Genomic DNA, 25056 nt, shown 5'->3' with positions numbered 1-25056 from the left:
GCTCTTTTGGTGCATCACAAATTTTTTTCTGAAGCTTTCAGGATTTAATTTAAATCTCTTGAATAAAATGGCCTTAATGTACTCATAATCTTCAAAATTTTCTTCAGATTCCCTACCAATTAATTGAATGACTTCAGATGGCATTAAAGTCAATAAACATGAAACCCAATCTTTAGGATCAATCTTTGTCCTTTAAGCTTGTCTTTCAAATAAGGATAAATAAATCACAATATCATCTGTCTTAAATTGAATTTGGGAATAAGCTTAATTAAATCAAAATTATGATGTCCATTTTCATTTGTTGGTGGAGTTTGTGTTAGTCCACCAGATTCAATTTCGTGTTTCCTCAATTCAAACTCCATTTGCTCTCTTTTCTGCTGTGCTTCTAATTCTTCTTTCCTTCGTTGTTCCTCAATCTCTTCTTTCCTTCGCTGTTCCTCAAGCTCTTCTTTCCTTCGCTGTTCCTCAATCTCTTCTTTCCTTCGCTGTTCCTCAATCCCTTCTTTCTCCTTTCTTCGCTGTTCCTCTTCTTTTCTTTTCCTCTCTTCAATAATCGTTAAAAACACTTCTTTAGCAAATGATTCATCATATGTATCACTTTGAATTATTTCATTTTTTATCACCACGATTTTCATACTTGGATCTACTTAAATTTCTAATTCAGCAGCTAAAACCAGCAAATCCTCTTTTTTCCCACATCCCATAAAAGCAATGTCTCGATTTTAAATAAACCTTATTCTTTGCAAATTTAATAAAAAAAAACTAATTTCTTGTTAATGCATCCTTTAATTTATCCTTAACATTAGTTAAAATATGAACTCCCCGATTGCGGTTTTCTCTTTCTTTGGGGAAACAAAAAAACAAAAAAAAAATCATTTCTATGTGTAACACTGTAGCAGTTGGCTGACGCCAAATACTGATTTCTGATTTTATTCAGTCAATAGACTCTTAGTTTTATAAAAAGCAATTTTTTTTCTTTTTCTATTTAAATATAATTCACAATGAATTTAATTTTATTCAGCACGAAAATCAATCAGTGGAATCAATACTTAATGTGTTGTTCACCTACTCTGGCGAGTCAAACGAAATTACATTTGAACACTGGTGTATTCATTACTTTGACAAGTAAATAAACTAAGATTCCATGATGGAAACAATAATTAACTTTTCATAATCTTAATTAATTATTTTATGTTTACAAGGTAAATTGAGCTCTCACCTTAGTTATTTTGGTTCATAATTATATGCGGGGAAACCCCGATCCTACCGGCTGCGCCAGTAAAAATCCTTTCCTCATTTCAATATAATGGATATTGAACCTTGTAGGAAGAACAAAGCTAAATTTTCAGAATGAACAAGATACTTTTATTTGAATTTTAAAACAGAACCAAAAAAATAAAGGCTGCAACTCTTAACTATCAAAATTTTAAACTCTTAACTACTATAATTAAACTCTTACAACTATTAAAATACTAAAATCTTAAACTCTCTAAACAAAATATATAAAAATCTTCTGAATTCTCTTCTTGTTGCCACACCGTAAAATGCAAGTTCTTGTCCTATTATTTATATTTCACGTTCTTTTTAAGTCACGATCTTTACAAGTCATGATCTTTACAAGTCACGATCTTTACATTGTTCAATAGTAAAATTTAGGTGTAGAAAAGTCAGTAAAGATATATTAATCATACACATACCCATAGTTGTATTTAATGAGCATAAAATTAAACTACACGTTTAGTCATAATAGTGCTTAAGATTATTGGAGGAATTAAACCAACAAGGATCATTTCATAAATCAGCATCATTTCATAAATTTTCAAGACTAGTTTTAAAGGTTTAAATATAAATTATGGGAATCATCTGCACATTGCAGCTGAAGAAAAGAGTTCTATATTTAAACCTACAAAACTAATCCTGCAAATTTATGAATATTATGCCAATTCTTGTGGCTTCTCCAATAATCATTATTCGGCATGTTATTTTAACTCAAATAAGTCCTCAATATGTTAATGTATCACTACATCTTAATGTAAAGGGATAAGATACGATAGAAGTAGTAATGAAAGAATAGATTGTTTGTCATTAGCAGATTTTATAGATTTCTTGATGTTTCATCTCTGGGCCATTGTCTGTTCTAAATTAAAATATGATACACATTTGTAGTTATGGTCATACTCTGTGTACGTTCCATCATTTAAAAATAGTGGATTGTAAATTGACTTGATATTCCCTCAGTGTAGAACTTAAGAAGCCTGAGAGTCATAATGTTGACTGAAACTTCTTTATTGGCTTTCAAACATTAAATTGGCGGAGGAACGGCGAAGAACACGTTGAAACCTCCAACTTCAGTAACGGCTTACCAAGCAAACCTCTGCTTAGTTGAAACTCCAGTAATTCACAGCAACCTCAAAGCTCTAAAGCGAGCTTTAAAATCCTAACAAATTTGCGTCTGCGCGGCTCCTCGGTACAAAGAAAGAAATACAATTTGCATAAGATCGAACACTCTGGTCCATCAGAATGACAGCCATGGTAATGTTCAGTTCCATTATATATTGTTGTAAGGGCAGCATACACACTTGTTTGATGTCTTCCTCAGAGGCAGAAATCTCAAAACCTCTTGATCAAGACAGCCAGATAATGTGTGGTCAGGTAACAGTAGCTGTATAGCTGAATCCCAAGTTAAGCAGCTGCCCATTAAGATAAGCCTGGCTTACGCTTTGAAAGTGATATGCAGTCTTATTTAATTTTTCTGAATTTTAATGTTCAGATATCAGTTAGCTGAATTAAGCAAAAGGGGATCCAGTTTGGGTTGTGAGATATATTATAAAAGAGACATCTACCATGTCATGAAGAATTTGTGAACCACTGGTGTAGAGCTTGTAAAAACAAAATATTGTGTTTAGCATTATAGTTTAAGAAAATGATTTAGAAATTATTCAAAAGTCACTTTTTATACTCATAAAAGTATCATAGTTTTGTATTTTCGTATATCACTTCTGTATTGCATATTTCAGTACATATTCTTTGTATAATGTACTGAAACAAATAGAAGTTGGTATATTAAACACATTTTGCTCATCATCAAATAAAAACTTAATTAGATTATTAACCTGTTAAGGATTTTAATTCTGAATTATTTCTTTGTGGCTTTGAGTTTTCCTATCTTTTAAACTATTTTTAATTTTACCCATTTTTAGAAATTTATACTTGTAAAGAAGATGAAAGGCTTTAGCTGAGAAATAAAAGATTTAATTCAGAATTTTTATAAAACTTTATTAAAAGGTAATCTGAATAAGCAAAGAAATGCTTAATGTAGTCTTTCTCTCTTCCCCCCCCTTCATCATTTGAATTGCAATAAAAGAAAATATTTTTAACCCTATTGAAACCCAATTTCTGTCTGAAAATTACTTTTTCTTCAGTCATCAAAAATTAATCACATAATGTTTTTTTTTTTTTTAATTTTCATTTAACTGTTATAGAAATATATGAGCATAAAAGTTTTAACATAATTTCATTACAGTATCACAATATTATGTACTAATACTAAAAATATAAAATTTAAAGTAATATAAACCCAAGATTAGTATAATTAGAAAGAAATAAGAAATTAATATAAACCCAACATTGAATGACTGATTAAAAATTAAAAGCACTGTAGTTAGTTAATAGGTAAGAAATGGCAGAAAATTTGACAAGAAAAGCAAAATTAACTGAATGAAGTGAGAAATTTAGTTTCAAAATGATGTGTTTCAGATATGGTAAAACTTGAAATAAATCCATAGCTAGTATTTCTGTTATTAAGTTGTTACTTTATTTAGCATAAATAGTAGATATTTTATTTTACATCTAAATAGACAAAATAGCATAACACTGGAATTATTAACATTAAAATTACCTAATTTGATTACATGTAATTTTTATTTTAATATTGTTAAAAATATAACAAACTTGATTTTTTATGTATGTTACAATCTTGGCAACACCCAGTGTATTAGAACATTATGCTTTTTTACAGTCATTCTCATTACTATATTTTTCCCACGTAATTTTTTTAAATTAATTTTTTTACTGTTAATTCCATCCAGATAGAGGTGTAAAAACTGATCATTGAACTGGTGGTCATGAGTATATGTAATTAACTTATTGAAAAATGCATTTAATTGTATTTTAGCTGGTACAGAGATCTGTGTGACAAGAATATTGCAGATAACATAGATTGGGAACCTGGCCCAAACCTTATCAGCACTCAGGTAATGGTTAATTATTTTTTTTTTTTTTTTTACTTTGAAAAGAAATTTTTTTTTAGCATTTAATAATCTTTTATTATTATTATAGATGCGCAGTGTACCCAAATTAATGCGCTTGACATGGGATGGATTTCCTTTGCACCATGATGCTAAACATAAATGGGGATACTTAGTTCCCAATTTTAAAACTGCAGATATTACAGATAATTGTCATTTTCCATTAAAGTAAGTTTTCTTTCATGGTTTTCATATGATTCTTTCAAACATATTGACTTTATTACATTTAATTATTTCACCATTTTAATAATGAGTTGCATTAAAAGTCATGGATCATTGTGCAATACTTCCTTTTAATAACCAGCAAAAGTTTTATTTCTTAATGTTTTTGTGTATTTTAATAATATGTAGTAAAAAATGTTTCTTGTTTTAATTATTGTTTTCAAAATTATCATAAAACCTTTTCTTAAGACCTTTAACTTTATTTTGAATATTGTAACTGTTTTATCAGTCCAGTAATTAGAGCATTCTAAAGTTCATATCAGTATACTTGAAATCTGGCTGTTTAGCATTTTTAAATTCCAGATCAGGGAAAAGAAAAAAAAAAAAAAAATTCAAACATTTTTACCAGAATGTTTTTACCAGCATAATGTAACCATTTTATTACATATAGTATGCCTATTCCCTTGATTTTGTCCTGCATATTTTTAGGTATTACTTTGAAGTTTCTCCTAAAAGATTTTAGACTCTAAATTTAAAAGTGATCTTATTTCAGTCAACATATTAATTGATCACTTTCTTTTTACTGGTGACTTTCATTTTAGTCATAATAATAAAACTTTCAGTCTAAAAACACTGAAAACAATTGAATAATACAAAAAGTTGGTTTACATCCTGAGCAAAAAATAATTTTCTGCTAAACTAATTTCAGAATTCAACTCCCTTTAACAAAACTTGCCTCAGATTTTACTGAAAATTTTTTCATCAGCTATTCCTTCTTAAAGTACTCTGTAGACCATTGTGGTCAACAATTTTTGGTTCATCAAAATAGGGCAAGCTCTTATAGGCAAAAATTACAGTTTACAAGTGAGAAGACTGCTTTTCTGATTTGTGCACAACTATTTCCCTATTATCCAAAATTACATTGAAAGTGGCAAAAAAACAATGGAAACTCAGCTGCCTGTTGTTCTTTTAATTGCAATTTCTATTATATGTGAGTGTCTGAGATAGTACAATGAGCAAAATGAATCTAGCAGAAAATAAAGAATAAAAATTAGTGCAAGACAACAACAACAAAAAAAAAATCATAATTTAAAATAAGGCATATTATGCAATTAGATATTCCTCTCACTCCTCCCCCCCCCACTGTATTTAGAATAAAAAGCTAAAATATTATTTTAAAGAATATAATATCATATTTTGTTTTAATCTAGATTGAAAATTTGAGCAATCTAGGAAAATAAAAGATATTTGATATTTATCATGGCATAGCTAGAGAGTATTTTGAAAAGAGTCTAAATACTGTATTTTCTGTATACAGTAGTAAACAAACTGAGGAACTATAATGTGACTTTTCAAGTCTGATCTTGATCATTATAGATACTGTATAATATACTAGGCTAAAAATTTATCTTTGTTATCAACTGCTCAAATCTAGTGGTGGTAATGTTAGAAGAAACCTTCTGTTCTGTTATCTGTTATGATGATAGGTGCAAAACTGATGAGTAATCAAAGTTCTCATGTGTTTCTTCAGTTTCTTGTTGAACTATCATTATCCAGTTTTAGCTTCTGCATATAAAATTAATTTCAAAAAATAATACTGCATCAAGTTATTATAAATCAAGGTATAAGATCTAAGTTTCATTTCTAACAGTAAAACTGATAAAGAATTATGCATAAATAAAAACAGTACTATTTAATCTTATTGAAAAAAATGATGTTGTAATAATATTAAAATAAGTTCAGTAGTTGCATAACTCAACTCTGACTGTAAAGGGAAGTTAATTCTATGTAAGGGCATTGCTTTCATTCCACAATTGATTTTTCTTAACTGCTAAGTTAGTAAATATTATCATGTTCAAACATTAGAATCTGATACATCAAATTGAATAATAAATGAAAATTTTTAATATGTTTCCATAAGATCTCTCCTCTTCATAATTAAAATTATACATCTATACTACTATGTTTTCAAGGAGAATGACATAAATATTTATTTGCAGTAACATTTGATTTTTTAAAAATATATATACACATATATATTAGTATTTTTAAATAGTTAGTAATGCATACTTACTGTTATTTAAAATATGATATAAATTATTATCTATCCTTTCTTTGATTTTCTGTAATCATGTAATTTCAGGAATTTTTTATGTGTCGTTTATCATAATGCGAAAACAAGTTCAAAACCTCAGAATGAGCCAAGGATTGACTTATTTTGGTCCAAAATAAAAGAGCCTGCCGAAAATAAAAAAGAAGAAGCTGAAATCTGGAAGTCAATCTTAGCCAAAGGAAAAAAAGAAAATCCTGTAATCCTTTTAAATATGTCATTTGAATATTCTTAAAGTTCTTACCTCCTATATATCCGTTTATTCACAGGTTGTAGATTTCAAATGAACTAGGTTATTCCAAAGTTTTCCTTATATATATATGTAGAATTTGACTTGATTCACAGCATGAGAGCACGAAGTAATATTTAAATGGTTTATTTAATATAAAGAAATAAAAGTAATTAAGAAAAGTATATAAAGATGAAGTTAACGGTATGCAGGATTAACATAATGATGTAAAGGCATAACATCGAAAGCACAATATAAGTTTATAAACTCTTGAAGACGTGTGAGCCGTCTGCTCACGTCTGCCCTCCACTCTCGACCAGGTCTCAGTGCTGTCTGGGATGATTCTTACTGCGCTGGGTGATGCTATACTGATGACGTCATAACGGGCAATTCTACTTCAGCATTGGATGTTGTGATTTCCCACATATATATTGTATATTGTGCATGTTCATACATATCATATTTATCTAAACATAAATTTTGTTGCAAGGAATTCTGTCTTGCAAGAATTTTGTGCTTAAATTGTGTGTTAATTATTATGTAAGTCACGGAAGAACACATTTCACATATCATACTATTTTAGTTTAAAAATGCGTCTATACTGCTAATTTTGTAAAACGTATGTTATAATATTGCTTTGCGTACACAAAAATGCTTGTGATATTAAAAAATTTCAATAAGGTGATGTTAGTCTCAAAGATTCCCTTTGTTGTTCTAAGCATCATCACTCTTGGTAATGATATATTATAAACTGCTGTTGCAAGAAATCATCATTCAACTTTAAAAGATTTACTGAAAAATATTAATTCATTGTTATCAGCATCTGACACCATTTACAAGGGGTGTTTTCATCTTTACAACTTTTGTAAATAAGTTCCAGATTAATTGATAAATATTACTAAGGAGATTATATCAACATCTGAACTACTTTCCATTCTTGAGAGACTCCATTGCTGTATTTTAGCAGTAAAGTAAGTGATTTTGGAAAGTAGGGTACCATACAAGAATAAGTATTAAGGGAAATGAGATTAAGAATAAATGGTGGGTTCATTCAAAGAGACAGACTTTGCCATCAGTTTAAGTTTTATAAAATATTTGGAGATAATTATTATTTGATGAAATATTGGAGATAATTATTATTACATCACTATCATGTACCTGCAAAGATAATAAAAAAAAAGAAAAAAAGAGAGTATCAGGTCCTTAGGTTTTGAGCTGATACAAACATCAAATCAATTTGACCATGGCTTCATATGGTCAGCCGCAGTAGATGTCAAATTTGGTCCTTCATGGCATCCTACTTTCTTGACTTCATATCTATCATTTGATCGAACAGCTATGATTTTATACGGTCCATGAAACTTAGGTCGTAGTTTCAAACAAGTCTCATATTGAGTTCTCTGAATGGCTACCAAGTCGCCAATCTTGTATAGTTTCGGTTTCTTACGTTTCTTGTTGAATTCTTTACGATTCTCTTCTTGTACCTTCAAAATGTTGTTTTTAGCATCTTCTCTCATCTCATCGTGTTCTTGCATCAATTGCTTTAAATATTCTTCATTCAATATTTCACTAATTCTCAAATGTTCTTTATTCTTCATTTTCGTGCCTATGAGAAGCTCAAACGGTGAATATTTTGTACTTCTCGTAGTTGTACTGTTGATTATCCTCTGGACATCTGAAACATACTTAAACCATTTTGTTGAATCTTCATGTGATAATTTTGACAAAACAGGAATCAAAACTCTATGAATTCGCTCAATTTGTCCGTTACCTCTTGGAATACCGGTAGTAATTTTGACATGTTCTATTCCTTCTTCAGTACAATAAGCTGAAAATTCTTTCGATGTAAAGGCACTACCTCGATCTGAAATGATTCTGGCTGGATTTCCAAATACAGTCTGTTGTTGCTTCAATTTTGAAATAACTTCTTGTGTAGTTGGTGATTTCACTGGATAGAACCAAGTAAATTTCGTAAAAGCGTCGACAACAGTTAGAATGTGTTGGTATCTCTTGTTCGTTGATGGAAGAGGTCCAATAAAGTCGATATGATACGTACTCAAGGGAACGTTTTCTTTCAGTACAGGATGAAGAAATCCTTCTGCTTTTCCTTGCTTCTTGTTGTACAGTATACATTCTATACAGTTAGCAATTACTTTTTCAACTTTGCATTTCAGTCTGGGAATATAGAATTCTTGCTCTACGGCATTCACAGTTTTATCTACAGCAAAGTGACCTTTTTTATGTACCTTCTGTATGATTTCATTCTGTAGGGATTCTGGCACTACTAGAAGATCTTTACCATTTTCAAATTTGTACAAAATATCATTTCTCACGAAGAATCCATTTTCTTCTCCCTTCTCAACTAAATTCTTTATCAATTTCACATGTTCATCTTCATTCTGTTGTTGTGCTAACCGAATCTTCTCAGTTACATCGGATGTATATGATGTTAAAATTAGAGCATTTCTACTTAAAGCATCAGCATGTTTCATTTGGCTTCCTGAACGATGTACAATTTCGTAATCGAATTCTTCAATGAACATTGCCCATCTTGTAATTTTAGGAGTTAAATCTTTCTTATCTAAAGTTTTCTGAAAAGCGCTACAATCAGTTACAATTTTGAATTTAGTCCCTAACAAATAGTTTCGAAATTTCTTCAGAGCTTCTATTACTGCAAGGGCTTCTAATTCGTAACTACAGAGTTTCTCTTGCTGCGGTGAAGTCTTCTTACTCATATACTGGATTGGGTGATAATTACCATCATCAGACAATTGGAGTAATACCGCACCAAAGCCTTGACTACTAGCATCAGTATGAAGTTCTAATGGATATCCTTGCCTAAATATGTGTAGAACAGGTGCCTGAGAGAGAATTTCTTTTAATCTGCAAAACGCTTCCTGTTGTTCGGAATCGAACTTAAAACCAATACCTTTTCTAAGTAAGTCACTAAGAGGTTTAGCTATTTTAGCATACTGAGGAATGAATTTACGAAAATATCCCGTTAGTCCTAAAAAGCTTTGTAGTTGTTTACAGTTACGCGGTCGTGGAAAGTTTCGGACAGCAACAGTTTTGGAAGGTGATGGTCGAATAGTTCCGTTTTCAATTACATGTCCCAAAAATTCAATTTTACGTTTTAAGAATTGGCACTTTTTGAAATTTATTTGTAACCCATACTCCGAAGCAGTTTTGAGTACTCTTTCTAATTTGTCTAAACATTCAACTTCATCATTAGCCGGTATGACTATATCATCCATATAAATAATTAGTACACCCTCATTTAACAAGTCACGAAATACTGAATAAATATATCTTTGAAAAACATTTGGACTAATACATAAACTAAAAGAAGCCTTAAGAAATTCGTAGATACCATTATGTGTTACAAAAGCAGTATATTTGGTGCAATTTTCGTCTATGTCTACATGGAAAAAGCCATTTTTCAAATCTAGTGTCGTGAAGACTTTTGACTGTTCTAAGCGATCAAGTACTTCCGGAATTAAAGGCAGTGGAAATTTGTCTTTAATAATCTTCTTATTCAATTTCCGATAATCTATACATAAACGTTTCGAATTATTACGCTTGTTACACAAAACAATAGGCGCCGAATAATTAGAATTGCTAGGCTTTATTATGCCCTCTTTCAACCATTCCTTAATTTGATCGTCATCAAATTTTTGTTCCGCAAAAGACATGTATCTTCTATTTTGACAGACAGGAATATCATCGCATAAATTTATTTGCATCTTGAAGTCAGATTGTCTATTTTTCCGTGGTTGGTACGAATTAATTAAATTACACAGTCTTTCTTTATGTTCTGCATTCGAAATATGCGATAAATCAATCTCGTTGACAGAAATAGCATTCACCAGATGTGAAAGGTAATTAAACGTCGAGCTACTTCCACTTTCGGGACTTTTGTTTACATTAACAGAGACGCCAGACGATCGCGAAGGATCATAAACATTCTTCAATGAGACAGCAATATTCAAATTTCCCATAACGCAACGAACGTTAGAATTTCGATATGACTCAGCAGTTATCAAGTTTACATTACTTTTATTCCGATGAGAAATTATTTGAAGGCCATTCTCAGTAAAAGAGAAGTTAAACTGATTCAATACATCCAAACCTAATACAATTTGATTACATAATGACTTAACAACATAAATTTTCGTACGCAGTGAAAAACTATCAATTGAAATATCAGAAATGAAAAAGCCGATGGGGTACGTTTGCTTTGATTCAATTCCGTTTAATGTGATATTGCTACAATTTAAATTAGGAGAACCAATCTGCTTCTGTAACTCTACGCTGCATATTGTTACATCTGAACCAGTGTCAACCAAACTATTAACTAAATGATTATTTATTTCTACAGTCTTCATAATTCTATGCTTGTCGGAAATTCGTTGTAATAAAGCTGCTTGTTGTGTCTCGGGGGTCTGCTCTGGACAGTTTGTTGAATAATGCCCAAACTTCTTACATTTTATACATTTTACACCCTTTGATTTGTTTACACAATGCTTTGAATAATGCCCAAATTCCTGGCAATTAAAACATTTGACCTTATTAACGTTAGATTGATTTTGGTTTGATGACGAAAGCTTACTTCTATCTTTAACTTGAGTGTCTACTTTCGGTTTCGGATTTTTAAACTTATCATTGTCCGATCTCATCTTATCATAAATTTTAAGCCTTTGTTTAAATTCAGATATTGTTTCACAACCATACAGTATAGTTTTCCTCACTACAGAATCGGGAATACCATCAATAACATATTTAATTAATGAAGCATCTTCAATGTTACCTCGCGAACACATTTCTTTCATTTTCAAAAAATACTCATCTAAAGATTCATTAGGCATTAATTTACGTTTACATAACATTTCATGCAACTCAGCAGAATTAAAAGCTTTACCATATTCAGATTTCAAAAGCTTTTTTAACTTACACCAGTCATTAACTTTAGGTTCACTCTGAATAAATAGTTTCGCTTTACCTTTTAATGATCTTTTAGCAAAAACTAATTTATGCAAATCACTCAATTTTAAAGAATTTATAACATCTTCGAATTCATCAATCCATTTATCAACATTTTCATATGCATTACCAGAAAAAGGATTAACAATACTTTCAATATCAGAAAAACTAAGATGAGGTTTAAAATGATCTTGAATTGGAAGCTGCATACTGTTATTTACTTGAGACTCATTAAAACCAGGATTGTCTCTTTGATTATCATCAAGCATTACTTCAGAAAATTTATTAATAGTTTCATCTTCAATATCACTATTTTCTTCATGCAAAATATTTTCAAATAATACAGATAAATCACATAGGAAAGAGACAATTCGGGTTACTACTTCCGATTTCAAACCTTCTGAATTTATGCACAATACATTGCAAACTTTAATTAACTCATTCAAAGTAAAACTATTCTGCACTGCATCTATTTTCTTATTAAATTCTTCAGAATCTGGTTTAAATATAAAGCCAGAAAATTCACGTAATCTTTTCCGGTTTTTTCGATCTCCATCAGTATTAAAAATAAGCTTATGCAAACTTTTGATTTCAGAACTTTTACTGTTCTTTAAAGCTGCTTCCAATTCTGGAATTTCTACTAACTTCATATTGGAAAGAAAGTTTTGTACTCACCCGACAGATGATCATCGTCAATTGGGTAATCCACACTTTATACGAGTAATCCAATAAATCGAATAACTTTCACTCAGTAGTTCAAAGGACAGTTCTACTACTCGCACATTTTGGAATTCGAGGCCGCACGGTTGGTCGCCATATTTTTTGTAGAATTTGACTTGATTCACAGCATGAGAGCACGAAGTAATATTTAAATGGTTTATTTAATATAAAGAAATAAAAGTAATTAAGAAAAGTATATAAAGATGAAGTTAACGGTATGCAGGATTAACATAATGATGTAAAGGCATAACATCGAAAGCACAATATAAGTTTATAAACTCTTGAAGACGTGTGAGCCGTCTGCTCACGTCTGCCCTCCACTCTCGACCAGGTCTCAGTGCTGTCTGGGATGATTCTTACTGCGCTGGGTGATGCTATACTGATGACGTCATAACGGGCAATTCTACTTCAGCATTGGACGTTGTGATTTCCCACATATATATTGTATATTGTGCATGTTCATACATATCATATTTATCTAAACATAAATTTTGTTGCAAGGAATTCTGTCTTGCTTTTTGCTTAAATTTTGTGCTTAAATTGTGTGTTAATTATTATGTAAGTCACGGAAGAACACATTTCACATATCATACTATTTTAGTTTAAAAATGCGTCTATACTGCTAATTTTGTAAAACGTATGTTATAATATTGCTTTGCGTACACAAAAATGCTTGTGATATTAAAAAATTTCAATAAGGTGATGTTAGTCTCAAAGATTCCCTTTGTTGTTCTAAGCATCATCACTCTTGGTAATGATATATTATAAACTGCTGTTGCAAGAAATCATCATTCAACTTTAAAAGATTTACTGAAAAATATTAATTCATTGTTATCAGCATCTGATACCATTTACAAGGGGTGTTTTCATCTTTACAACTTTTGTAAATAAGTTCCAGATTAATTGATAAATATTACTAAGGAGATTATATCAACATCTGAACTACTTTCCATTCTTGAGAGACTCCATTGCTGTATTTTAGCAGTAAAGTAAGTGATTTTGGAAAGTAGGGTACCATACAAGAATAAGTATTAATGGAAATGAGATTAAGAATAAATGGTGGGTTCATTCAAAGAGACAGACTTTGCCATCAGTTTAAGTTTTATAAAATATTTGGAGATAATTATTATTTGATCCAAATAATAATTGTTAAAATACATCATGAACAGCCTAATCAACTGAAAGAGAAGATATGTTTTTGGTCGGTCACAAATGTATTTTTTGCAAAAATAATGCATGTTCTTATAGTGCAAGAATCGTTTGTATTAAGATTCAGAAATTCAACTGTTAAAAGCTTCTGCATTCTTTGTAGTCTCTTTGCTTTTCATCTGAATTGCCTTTATTTGTAACGTTTTTTAATGAAAAACAATAAGGTTAACAAGACTCATTGAAACTGAACTTTTATTACTTTATTTCCCTAATTTTTCATTTAATTTTAGAACTATTATTAAAAATTATGCTTGATTACTTCAATAATTAAATTTTTACTAAATATTGCTTTAGCACTTCAGATGCAAATGCCTTGGCAATTTTATGCATAACAATAATCGCTAATTCATTTAATATTATCTCAGAATATGCCATTAAGATTAATAAATGATTAATAAATTTTAACTGTCAGCTTCAATGACTGTAATAACAAAAATACTCAAAGTGAAGACTGACGTTATCATGACTTTGCATCATCATGTCATTCTCTAAATTTCATTTAATGTTATTGTAAAATTAACACTAATTGGAAACATTCTTAATTGTATCTTTTCTTGCTTAATCTGGGGAAGGGGTGGTCTCTGTATTTTTCTGATCCTATGTTGCTCTTAATTATAAGATGCAGCACTGAATTTCATTACATTAACAAAAAATAATCTTTGATTCTAAAAAAAATTCAATGGAATAAGATGCTAAAGTACATGTGGCAAATATTTTTTTTTTTTTTTTATAATCGAATTTTAATTTTTTAGCAAAAATAATTTTCTTAATAATTAATTTGAGAAAACTTATTGCTTTGTAATAATTTCTAATTCAGAAAAATCTATGATCCTGTCACACCATATTTTTATCAATACTTGTATGGGTTGGCATGTGCCTTAAAACTGAAGAAATGCAGTATAGTCTCTTTATTTATGAGCACTCATTATTAACTTTCATCATGCATGTATGCACAAAATTTATGACAAATTCTGTTTTTAATGCACGATTTTTGCATATCGAAGCTGAGATGTCTGAAGGTTATTTCTATTCCTCCTTTCTACACTTCCCCACATCATAGAATGTGCCAGCAGGAAGTCATTTGACTTTTTCTTGTTTTAACTGGGCTTTTGTGCTACGTGTCAGCTTTTTCATAAAATTTACGACATGTGCATGCTCGTGTTTTAAAATTTGGAAAATATTTTTCTCTCAAATATTTTCTAATTTTGTGTTGTTAATTGCCGTGTATTATTTTAATTTGTATACATTTGGCTCTGTAATTTTTATATCGGTTTTTATGGCAAAAAATGATGTGCAACCAGCTGATTTTGCTCACATTCTTCAAGAATTATCTGATGAAGAAAAGGAAGACAAGGAAACCTTTGGAGGGGAGAACAATAGCGATTTCCATTCCTTATTTTCTTTTATTTCTATTTTTTAGAAATAAATAAAAACATTAAAGTTAGTTTAAAGTGTGTTTTTTAACCAGTAAGAAGTAAATTTCCTTGAAATTTGTGTGTGTGAAATGTGTGTTTTCCTTTTTATTTGTCTATGTTTGCCTTGGATGAATATTAAAATTAGCTTTGATTTTAAAATATAATTATTAAATAATAAATTTAAAATTTTATGTAATGAAATAGATCATTGCATTTCCATCTCACTAACATAAAAACTTAAAAATAATTCACTCATATTTGAATGTGATATTATTTGTATTTTGCAATGATAAGGTTAATATGCTATTTCTTAACAAATTTATTATTAATATTCACTCATTTCTGTCGTTTTTCGTGCCAAAAAAGGTAAAATAACAGATGTCGTAAAAAATATGACGCGTGCGTGCTCATGAAAAATTGCCAAGCATGCGTGCTAGAAGGTTAATAACAGAACTTCACCAGGTGACAAGTTTGTGGCTAAATTTAAAAAGTGAAAAATGAGCATTCAAGATCATTAGAACCATTTTTAGTTTGCTCAGAACTGTGGATGCTTCATGTAATATCATTATTAATGAACACGTGATTTCGTTAAGTATCACGTATTTAGATCTAATCTTGATAGATTATCATTTAGCAATCATGTTACCTATGCAGTGACTAGTTTAAAATTGACAATTCTAAAATTAGAATTGTCAATTTAAGCCCAGCACCTATGTAAATGACAAAGTACATAAGGCTTTTATGAGTACCTATGCTTTTATTGTGTGCTGGTTAAAATTAAACATTGAAACAAAATTGCTGTTTTAATTTCTATCCACAATAAAGGTCTATCATGATGCATACAGCTTCTGTCTGGGCAACTTTGTTATGCTACAATCATTGCCATCATGCTATTAGCTCTTGAGCAGTCAAATGCTTTTGAGCAATGTCACTATAGTTCTGAAGTGCAATACACATATCTTAATGATCGGGATTAGAAATTTATCCAGACATACATAAAACAAAAAGAAAATAATCAGCTAAGTTAAATTGAAATAAACGAAGTGGTGTCATAGTCTGTCAAAAATCTAAACTAAGCTACCATGGCAGAATGTGGGTTCTAAACAATATCTTTGCCAGGAGTAGACCTAATCTCTGGCTATCAATACAAAGAGTTATCTCATTTTTAACTTCATTTAAACCGCGTGTGTCTGTTAATTTTTAAAAATATTTACATACAAGTCAGCATTTAAAAAAATTTTTAATTTTATGAAGTTTAAAAGACATTAAAGAGGAGGAGATATGATGAAAGAAGACTGTGATATCTTGGGATATATAAACTTTTTTTAAAATCCTAGAGATATCTGAAATCTCATAAAGATTATGGTATCATGAATAAGATATCTCATCTTTGGTAATCTTAAGAGCATTCTAAATGTAATAGTTCTGGTATTAAATTTTATGTTCTTTATTATATTACAATCATGACAGTAGAAATGATTAAGGAACTTTGATTTTTTTAGAGTAAAACCACTGTTTTCTCTATCATCGTTGTGAAGTCAGAACACCTTTAACTATTTTTTGGTTTCTGAAAAGACTTTTTGTCTTCTGCTCCTATAAATTTCTAGTATATTTTCAGTTGTAATATACCAGTGTAAAGTCAAATTTTTATAAGCTCAGTAATATCTCATTGTCTGCTGATGATAGTTCTATAATATTCTATGTATAACTATATAACATAAAACATATAAAATGATGGATTTGGTGCAATATTGGCCAGTCATGTAGGATCTGAGTAATTCTAGTTTAAATGATAACATGGCGATTAAGTACGCTAATTCAATTTAATAATATAAATGAATTAAATAAAATATTAATCAATATATAAGCCATAAACTGGGTAGAATAGAATATAGTGTTATTGAGCTTTATTTAATTTTTTCAGAGTCTTTGAATAATTCTTTGTAGGGTTTCAGTAAATTCTGAAATACCTTTTTTTTTAAACTTCACTTCCCTTTTCATGGGGAAAACCCAGCTTCCCCTCCCCTCCCCCCAATTTCAACTCCAGTGTTATGAAAATGTCGTGACATATGATCATTTATTTTGATCGCTTCTTCTAAACCTTCTACATTTCAAGTCATGGCTTACTATATAAGCTATTATTATAATGCTCATATGTGGAGTTCTACCTAAAGGTACAATTCATAACTGTGAGTTGCACGAACAATCATTTATTCTATAAGGTTTCATTATTTATTACGTAAAGCAGAAAACGGAGCAAATCAATACCCTTATCTTGCAATTTTCTTCACCAGTGTCGAAGCATACCAGTATTTTGGCAAGAACTTCAATGTGAAGGTACAAGTGAAGCTCAGAATTTGAGCATTAAACAAGTGCATGTACAAGCAATAAAAATATAAAAATAAAATAATATAGTATATGAATTTAACAATAAATTAGGAAAGATTGTAATACTTGGAAAGATGTACAAGTTTCAGAATTTGCTTCAGTTTTTTTTAGTACGAAATCTATTTTTTCAGTTTTTAAACAATATTCGGATTTTTTAAGGAATCTTATTTTTACATACTATTTGGATAATCATAATATTAGATTTTATCCAAGTAACATTCTTTATTAAAATTTTATTTTAGGTCAGTTCTGATGGAGGAGATCTCAGTATAGGACCTCATGACATTGGTATTGATGGTTGTTTATTTTATCGTCTCCCTCATAAGGTTAGTTGCAAAAAATTTTGTGCCCTTTTCTGGAAAATGATATTCTGATGCTATTTTTAGAATAGTGCTGCATTTTTAATACATTTCATTTTTATAACATTTTTAGTTGTGATTAAGTTCTGTCTGATTAAGTCTGTTTTTAGTTGTGATATTCTGAATCTGCTGACAAACAATTTCTTTGTTTTGCCTTGTTTGGAACTGTTAAGTTTCTAATACCTTTGTCACTTACTGAAATGCATCAAAAGATTCAAAGTATACTCATTCCCTTGATAGTATTTCAATGTTTCCTGTATTATTAATTTTTATCGCAATGTTCCCACTCTGAATTTGGATTTATATTGATTGCTGCCTATAAACTATTATTATGGCATCTATTTTTTTCTTACATTATTCAGATTATATTATTCTGATTACATTATTTAGATTTACATTATTCAAATTTCTGAAATATATCGCTGAACAACTAGTCCTGTCACTACAAAGTAAAAGAACTAGATCTCTCAAAATAGCCATGGCCAGATTCAGAAGTGGGCATCTTAGATGCATGAAATTCAACAGATGGAGGACCTTTCTCTCGTGTACCTATTCTCTCCCTGCCTCTTCCGCACACCTACTGGATTGTATAGGCATCTCCCTGAGACAGCTGTCGGATGAGCAGTATGATGTTAGAGATTCATTTGTGCAGTAAGGTCCCTTGGACTTGGTGTAGGCCTCAAGGGGATTAGTAACAAGGACTGCCCCAAGGGGATTAGTAACAACAATATCAGATTGCTGAATGATTACCAGTGATGTTGCTATCGCCAAGTAACCTTAGTAAAATTCTCAGAATTTACTTTTATTTCATCAGTCTACCCTACAGGGTTGGACATCACAATCCAAAATGTATCAATTTCTGCTGCTAAAGAAATTTTATAAGACACTTCTTAACAAGAGACATCATCTTATTTCATATTTGCCACAAATAAAGTGGGCAGGCCAGTATTAGATCGTATATTATTCTTAATGCCAAAAAATTAAAAATGTATTTTGTGGGAATGATAGATTTATAATATTAACAGTATTAATTCAGTAGTTAAATGAATCATAAGTGCATTTTTACGACAGCAAATGCATGTATGCTAACTAGGAATTTCCCCCTTCCCTTCTTTATCCGACCGAACAGTGATATCTTCCTGAACTGGAAATAAATATGCTGAGTCCTTTACAGTTATATAATCAAATTTTATTTCTTATCTCTGCTGTATTAACTAACAAATCATACTGAAAAATATTATATTCCTTTGCATATTTCACCCCCTCCCTTTTTTTCCTAATTTTATCATTTGAAAATTGAGAGGAGGAAAATGCAAGTAATTTTTTTGAGGGACGCAGTTACAGTAAGAATATGTAATGAAAAGTAGTCATAGATAAACTACAGGTAACTGTCACAGTATTATTTCTTTAAAAGAAACCTACATTCCAATAAGAATACATAGTGATATTAATGTTGCAATATCTAGTAAGATATCTTCATTTCTACTTCCCTGTAATTTGAATCTTACCCGCTCTATTGTTGTCTCTGCCACTCCTTAGGCCTCAAATCATCATAAATAGTTAAAGAGTGTGAATGTGCAGCTGACTAAAATTAGGCTGAATTTCAATGCTTGTTTGCTTTGCTGATATTGATTGGGTTTTTTATTAAGATGGCATAAAGTTCAGCAGTTAGAAGGGAACTTTGGAAATAATTTGCGAGCTTTACTAATAAGATACAAAACTTTCTCTATGGATGAATCCATTTTAAAATTTAGGGAAGCTCATTCTCTGAATGCATTGAGGAAGGAGAAAATTAGGCAGGTATTTTTTAAATTATCAGAACCTGGTGCTAAAATTTTACAGGAATGGGGGAATACACGAGGAAACTCTTTTATAAGTGTCATCTCATTATCCTATTTGTTTAAGATATTAGCACCTGATGTGAATTTTAATTTCTTTATTTTTGCATTCTTTTTAAGAGCCATTATTAGTTTATATTTCTTAGATTATTTCCATTTGGTCTTTGAATAACATTCTTACTAGTCTGATTAGATATCGCATGACTTAGAAAAAATTATCTTTATGTTAAATTTGGTGATTTTTATGTATGCATAATTCTTTTATTATGAAAAAAAAATATTATAAGCTCAAACACACAAACACAGAATTATTTTACTGCACTTTAATTTTTTTTTCCTTCCCGAAAAAGCAGATTCTTAAATCAATAAATGTTCTTAAATCAACATCAGTTGAAATGTGTTGCCATTTTTATTTGATGGAGATGATATAAATGGTAAATGGGATAGTATTCTTCTGGGAAATATTACTCAACAGTTGTAGATATGTCATTGCATCAGTATGACTGAGCTGTTTACACTAAGAATGATGAAAGGTAACTTATATTAATATCCTTATAAAGATGAAAGAAGTCAATGTTAAAGTCATTGTTAGCCTTATTCACCCCCCACCCCAAAAGTAACTGATTTTTGGAACACATTGCGATGTCATAATGACACCAGTGAGCGCTGCAGTTAAAATTAGCATAAAATTCCTAAGTTTCACAATGTTATTCCTCATAAAAATTAATTGAAAATCACATAAAATTATGAAAATGTAAAGAATACAAAACAGACAGCGTTATAAATATGCTTTAGGGTTAAAATGACATCAATGGACATTATAGCCTTATAAGGTATTTCTTCCGCCTTCTTAGCATGCTTTCATGGTGTGGTGGTCTGCACACTCAGTGCGTAATTGAGAGGTCCGCAGTTCAATTCTCGGCAAAGGCATTGCATATTTTTCATCTTGCCTGCTTCCAAAAAATACCTAATGTCTCTACAGTGGCACCTGAATTAAAAGGGTGTTGGGTTATGATTTTCCTCACCCAGGATTAAGCAATTGGGTCCCCTAAAAAATATCCCCAGTTGCCCTTTAAAGGAGGGAGTATATTTGCATGTCTTCAATGTGTGGTGGTCTGCATGCGTAATTGAGAGGTCCGCTGTTCGATTCCCGACAAAGGCGTTGCATATTTTTCATCTTGCCTGCTTCCAAAAAATACCTAAGGTCTCTACAAACTCAATCTGATTTTGTATTCTGTTGGTAGTTATTAGCATATTGTTCTAAAACGTTTCAATTTTTTTTTTTTTTTTTTTTTTTTTTTTTTTTTCTATTTCATAGTTTTAACACAATTTATATGAAATAAATGCAAATATGATTTACATTCCAAACTGTACATGGTAATTGTAATAAGTTTTTGTTGATTGATGTAAGCTATATTTTGTAACATATTTTATAAAAATTCCTTATTTTAACTTATGAATGGCTCATTTAAAGATATACAATTGTATATACAATTGACAGAAAGCTTTCAAATACTATATCAATTAAAACGTTGAATTGTTTTAGATTTACAGCTATGGTGCAGTTAGTATAGTACTTAGATAGTCAATATTAATTAATGCTAACTACAAAGTAAGTTTTATTTTATCTTAGATATAAAACTGGCTGTTTTTTCACAATTTTCAATCCCAGGTATTCTCTCCCTCTCTTTATTTCGTTTATTTTTTAAACATTGTATTAGACTGCAACTTTGTCTTATTCTTTTTTTAGGATGGCCCTCATAAAAGAGTTGGTAACCCTTTGTCAAAAGATTTTTCCTTTAAAGTTGAAGATGGGACTTTTAAAACTTGGGGTGAAGGCCAAGCTGATAGAGCTCTTCTGCTTAGTAAGATGATATCATATTGGAAAAATAACCGTGAGCGTATAATGTATGTGTTAATTTGATAATTGTTTTAATAATTTCCAATCTTTTGTACTTATTTTAAATGTTTCTTGAAAGAGGATATTTCAAGGTTAATCATTATTGCTCATTTCCATAATCTTTCCAGTATTCCTCCGAAGAAATTATATTTCAGTCTAGAATATTAAGATTTTTATAAAATTAGTATAAGCTTTAGTTTAAGCACCCTTAATTACTGAAATTTTTAGCATTTAAATGTTCAAGGTATCAAAAATTATGCAACACTTATAAAAGAAATGACGCTAATTAAAATTAATAAGTATAAATATGTGTAAAATAATAAGTAAATACAACAAGCTCTTGTTAACAAAAATATCAAGAGTATGTGTTACAAAAAATTTATGTTAACTAGAGATTCAGATTTCATTTTTGGAATAATTTTTTCTATACTTTAATCATTTACAGTATATAGTTACATAATACTGCATTATATAATGTATGTCATCATAAGAAATACTACATTAATTACTATACTATAACTTGTAAAATGCACTCACTGATCACCAACTTTACAACTGACAGTACTCATGGCTTCCGTAAAACTAGCAGTTGATTCCGAAGCTTCATTCCACAATATCAAAGGTGTGTAATATTTTTTGGCAGGTGGGTAGAATGATATTGTCCTCCTCACGTTTTTCTGATGACATTTGTTGCACCTCAGTTACAACTGCTTGTTCCTCAGATTCCACTAGAGCACACATGACAATATCATCATCTGCTCTAACAAACTTTTCAAAACTCATTGTTAATGCAATGGTCCAGATTTTCAAGCAATGTTACTCATGCTGGCCATGTTATAAAGAACACAGTGTATTCTGTTAGGTTCTTGATTAAGACGGACCAAAAATTTCTGAATGCAATCTTAGCAGAGAAACAACAAGAGAAATATATGAAAAACTTTGAAAGTTCATGTTAAATGATAAAATCTAACAATGCAATGGACTAAAAATCAGTTAAAGTTCATGCTAACCAAAATTCCCATTAACTGATAAAACTCTGTATAAAATCATATACATTGCTGCCAGGACAAAATTTTATTCTTATTAACCGAGTGTTCACGTTAAGTGAGTTCGTATCAAGAGGGGATTACTGTATATTTTAACAGGAATATCTCGGTGGCATTTAAAATTATCAGCTACATTTTATTTTATTATTTATGCTTATGCATGTTAAAAATAATAATAAAATTAAAATATCAGTAAATATTTACATAGAAATAGTCAGGGACTTTTGTAGTATTTTTAGACCACAAATTAGGGGGAATAACAGTTATACTTTATGATAAATATATATATCACCTTTTGGGGGCCATGTTAAGTACCATTTCACTAAATGATGTTAATAATAAATAATTTTTTATTGGTTTTCAAAAACTGAATATCAAGCATCATTGGGAAACTTATAGTGTTATGAATTAATGTTCAAAAAAGTTTGCATTATTATTTTTCTCAACTGCAGAGTGACCATCACACATGATGTGTATCCCTTATAGCTACAGAAATCAGACATCAGAGAATGTAGCAGATTCAAATTACAGATATCATTTTTTGTTTCCCATTTCTGTTTTTAAGTGTTATTCTTTTTATTGCAGCTTCTAAAGGAGGGCTAATATTTTAAATATGTAAGAACATTTTTTATGCATTAGAAAATGAATGTTAAATTAATGTATTAATTTAAAATTGTATTCGAATTTGACTTTTCTGTTAAAATGATTTCAAATATTGGAACTACATTTTTATGAACTTTCGCACTAAATTCTGCATCTTTTGTGAGGAAGGGGGCAGGAATTCAGCTAAGAGGGAAAGTGTTAATAGAGCAAAATCATCGAATTCATTTTTAAAAATATATATTCTCTTGATTATATACATATATTTTTTAAATGAGATTAAGAAATAAATTTGACAAATATATTAAGTATATGTTAGAAATAATTAATTTTTATTTGCTACTTGTGTTATTAGATATTAAAGAAAGTAAAATCAACATTATTATTTAATACCAGTCAGTGATACGCTATAAATGAAAGTTATATTGTTTTTATTGAATATGTAGCATAAATGATATGCTCACATTCTTGAATTTGATATCCAGTGCATTTTGATTTTGTATGAACCCATGTTTTTGAGTTTCATTTCAAGAAGTGTATTTGAACTCATTTTAAGTGTCTTTCCATACCTCTTTTCCCTCAAACAAGAAAAATTCAAACAAATATATGGTCATGTAATGTTAAATAAAAAGAGTGAATTTCACTGAAATCTACTGATGATTATAGATTTGCCATGACTGTCATAGAGCATACTAAATAGAACAAGTTTTGTGTAGTTTATGAAATTTCAACTTTACAGTTCTAATATTTTTAAACATGAAGCATCTCTGTGCCTCTTATTACTGTATTATATGAAATGCTTAGGGTATCAATGAAAAGGGTATATCACAGAAAGGTGCTTAGGGACTCAAGGATCCGGGGGGGAGATCACAAAAATTTCTCATTTCCTGTTTTAAAATGGAGTGTCTGGGCTAGATAAACCAAGACTAAAAGAGAAAGAATGTCAAAAAACAGGCATTATGCTTACTATAAATGTATGTGAGACCACCAAAATCTTTTAATTGCTGAGGACTTTTAACAGTCTTAATCCGACCCTGATGAGAAAAATGTGAATATTCATGGTGTAAGAGAAAGGCAAGTTGTTTATAAAGAGATGAACCTCTTAGCTTCTATTAAAATGTTCATTTACTGCATACATATTGAATTTTTTCTGGTACTGAAACAGCACACAAGCAGATATACTGCAATAATGATCGATCAGTTACTAAGTCTGAACCATCTTAATGGAGAGCGTCATCCATATCAATTTGCGATATGGGTGATACTGTTAATTATTCATATCAAATGTGTATTTTTTACAAAAGCCATTTGATTTGTATGACAATATGTGTTGTTAACCTTCCTGTACAAAGAATGACGTTTCTGTTGCTAAGCCTTTTTCGCTGAAAGAAGGTGCAGTGTGAATATTTTGACATTCAGACATGAAAGATTAGATTTCCATGTTTCCTAATTCATTGGTCATTATTACCATTAGCTAACTGTTTTCTTTTGAAATAGGTTTGGCTGAGTATTAATTCATGGCACTCTCTGTTTAGTGGCATTATCTCTTTATGGCACTCTATGGTGCTTTTGTCTAAGTGCAGGAGTAATGATAACACCTTAGATGGTTTATATGTATATTTAATTTACTGTTTCACACATTTGTAAATACATGTACTAAATAACATGTTTATTTTATTTACAGCTCTCAGATGGTTGTGTGGTTAAAAGAGGAAGAATTGCCTGCTGCAGTTAAATTGTAAATATGTGCCCATATTAAATGAATTTTTCAAATATAATTTTACGTTATTAAA

General features: G+C 30.1%; 1 protein-coding gene across 1 annotated transcript in view; it reads left to right on the top strand.

Annotated features, from left to right (window-relative positions):
- Positions 1 to 25056, top strand: part of PolG1 (DNA polymerase gamma, catalytic subunit tam) — a 123417-nt gene that overhangs the window by 67585 nt on the left and 30776 nt on the right. Inside the window, exons 10-15 of the mRNA XM_085823247.1 lie at positions 4175 to 4253; positions 4339 to 4475; positions 6613 to 6778; positions 17763 to 17846; positions 21468 to 21625; positions 24948 to 25001. Coding sequence (XP_085679373.1) covers positions 4175 to 4253; positions 4339 to 4475; positions 6613 to 6778; positions 17763 to 17846; positions 21468 to 21625; positions 24948 to 25001 — 678 coding nt within the window. The remainder of the gene's footprint in view (positions 1 to 4174; positions 4254 to 4338; positions 4476 to 6612; positions 6779 to 17762; positions 17847 to 21467; positions 21626 to 24947; positions 25002 to 25056) is intronic.

Source organism: Stegodyphus dumicola, chromosome 9 (genome assembly GCF_044657685.1).
Source record: "Stegodyphus dumicola isolate Sdum_Otavi_A_Nest chromosome 9, ASM4465768v1".
Taxonomy (NCBI): Eukaryota; Metazoa; Arthropoda; class Arachnida; order Araneae; family Eresidae; genus Stegodyphus; species Stegodyphus dumicola.
Note: the sequence above shows the minus strand (reverse complement) of the source record. Positions and strands in the feature narration are given on the sequence as shown.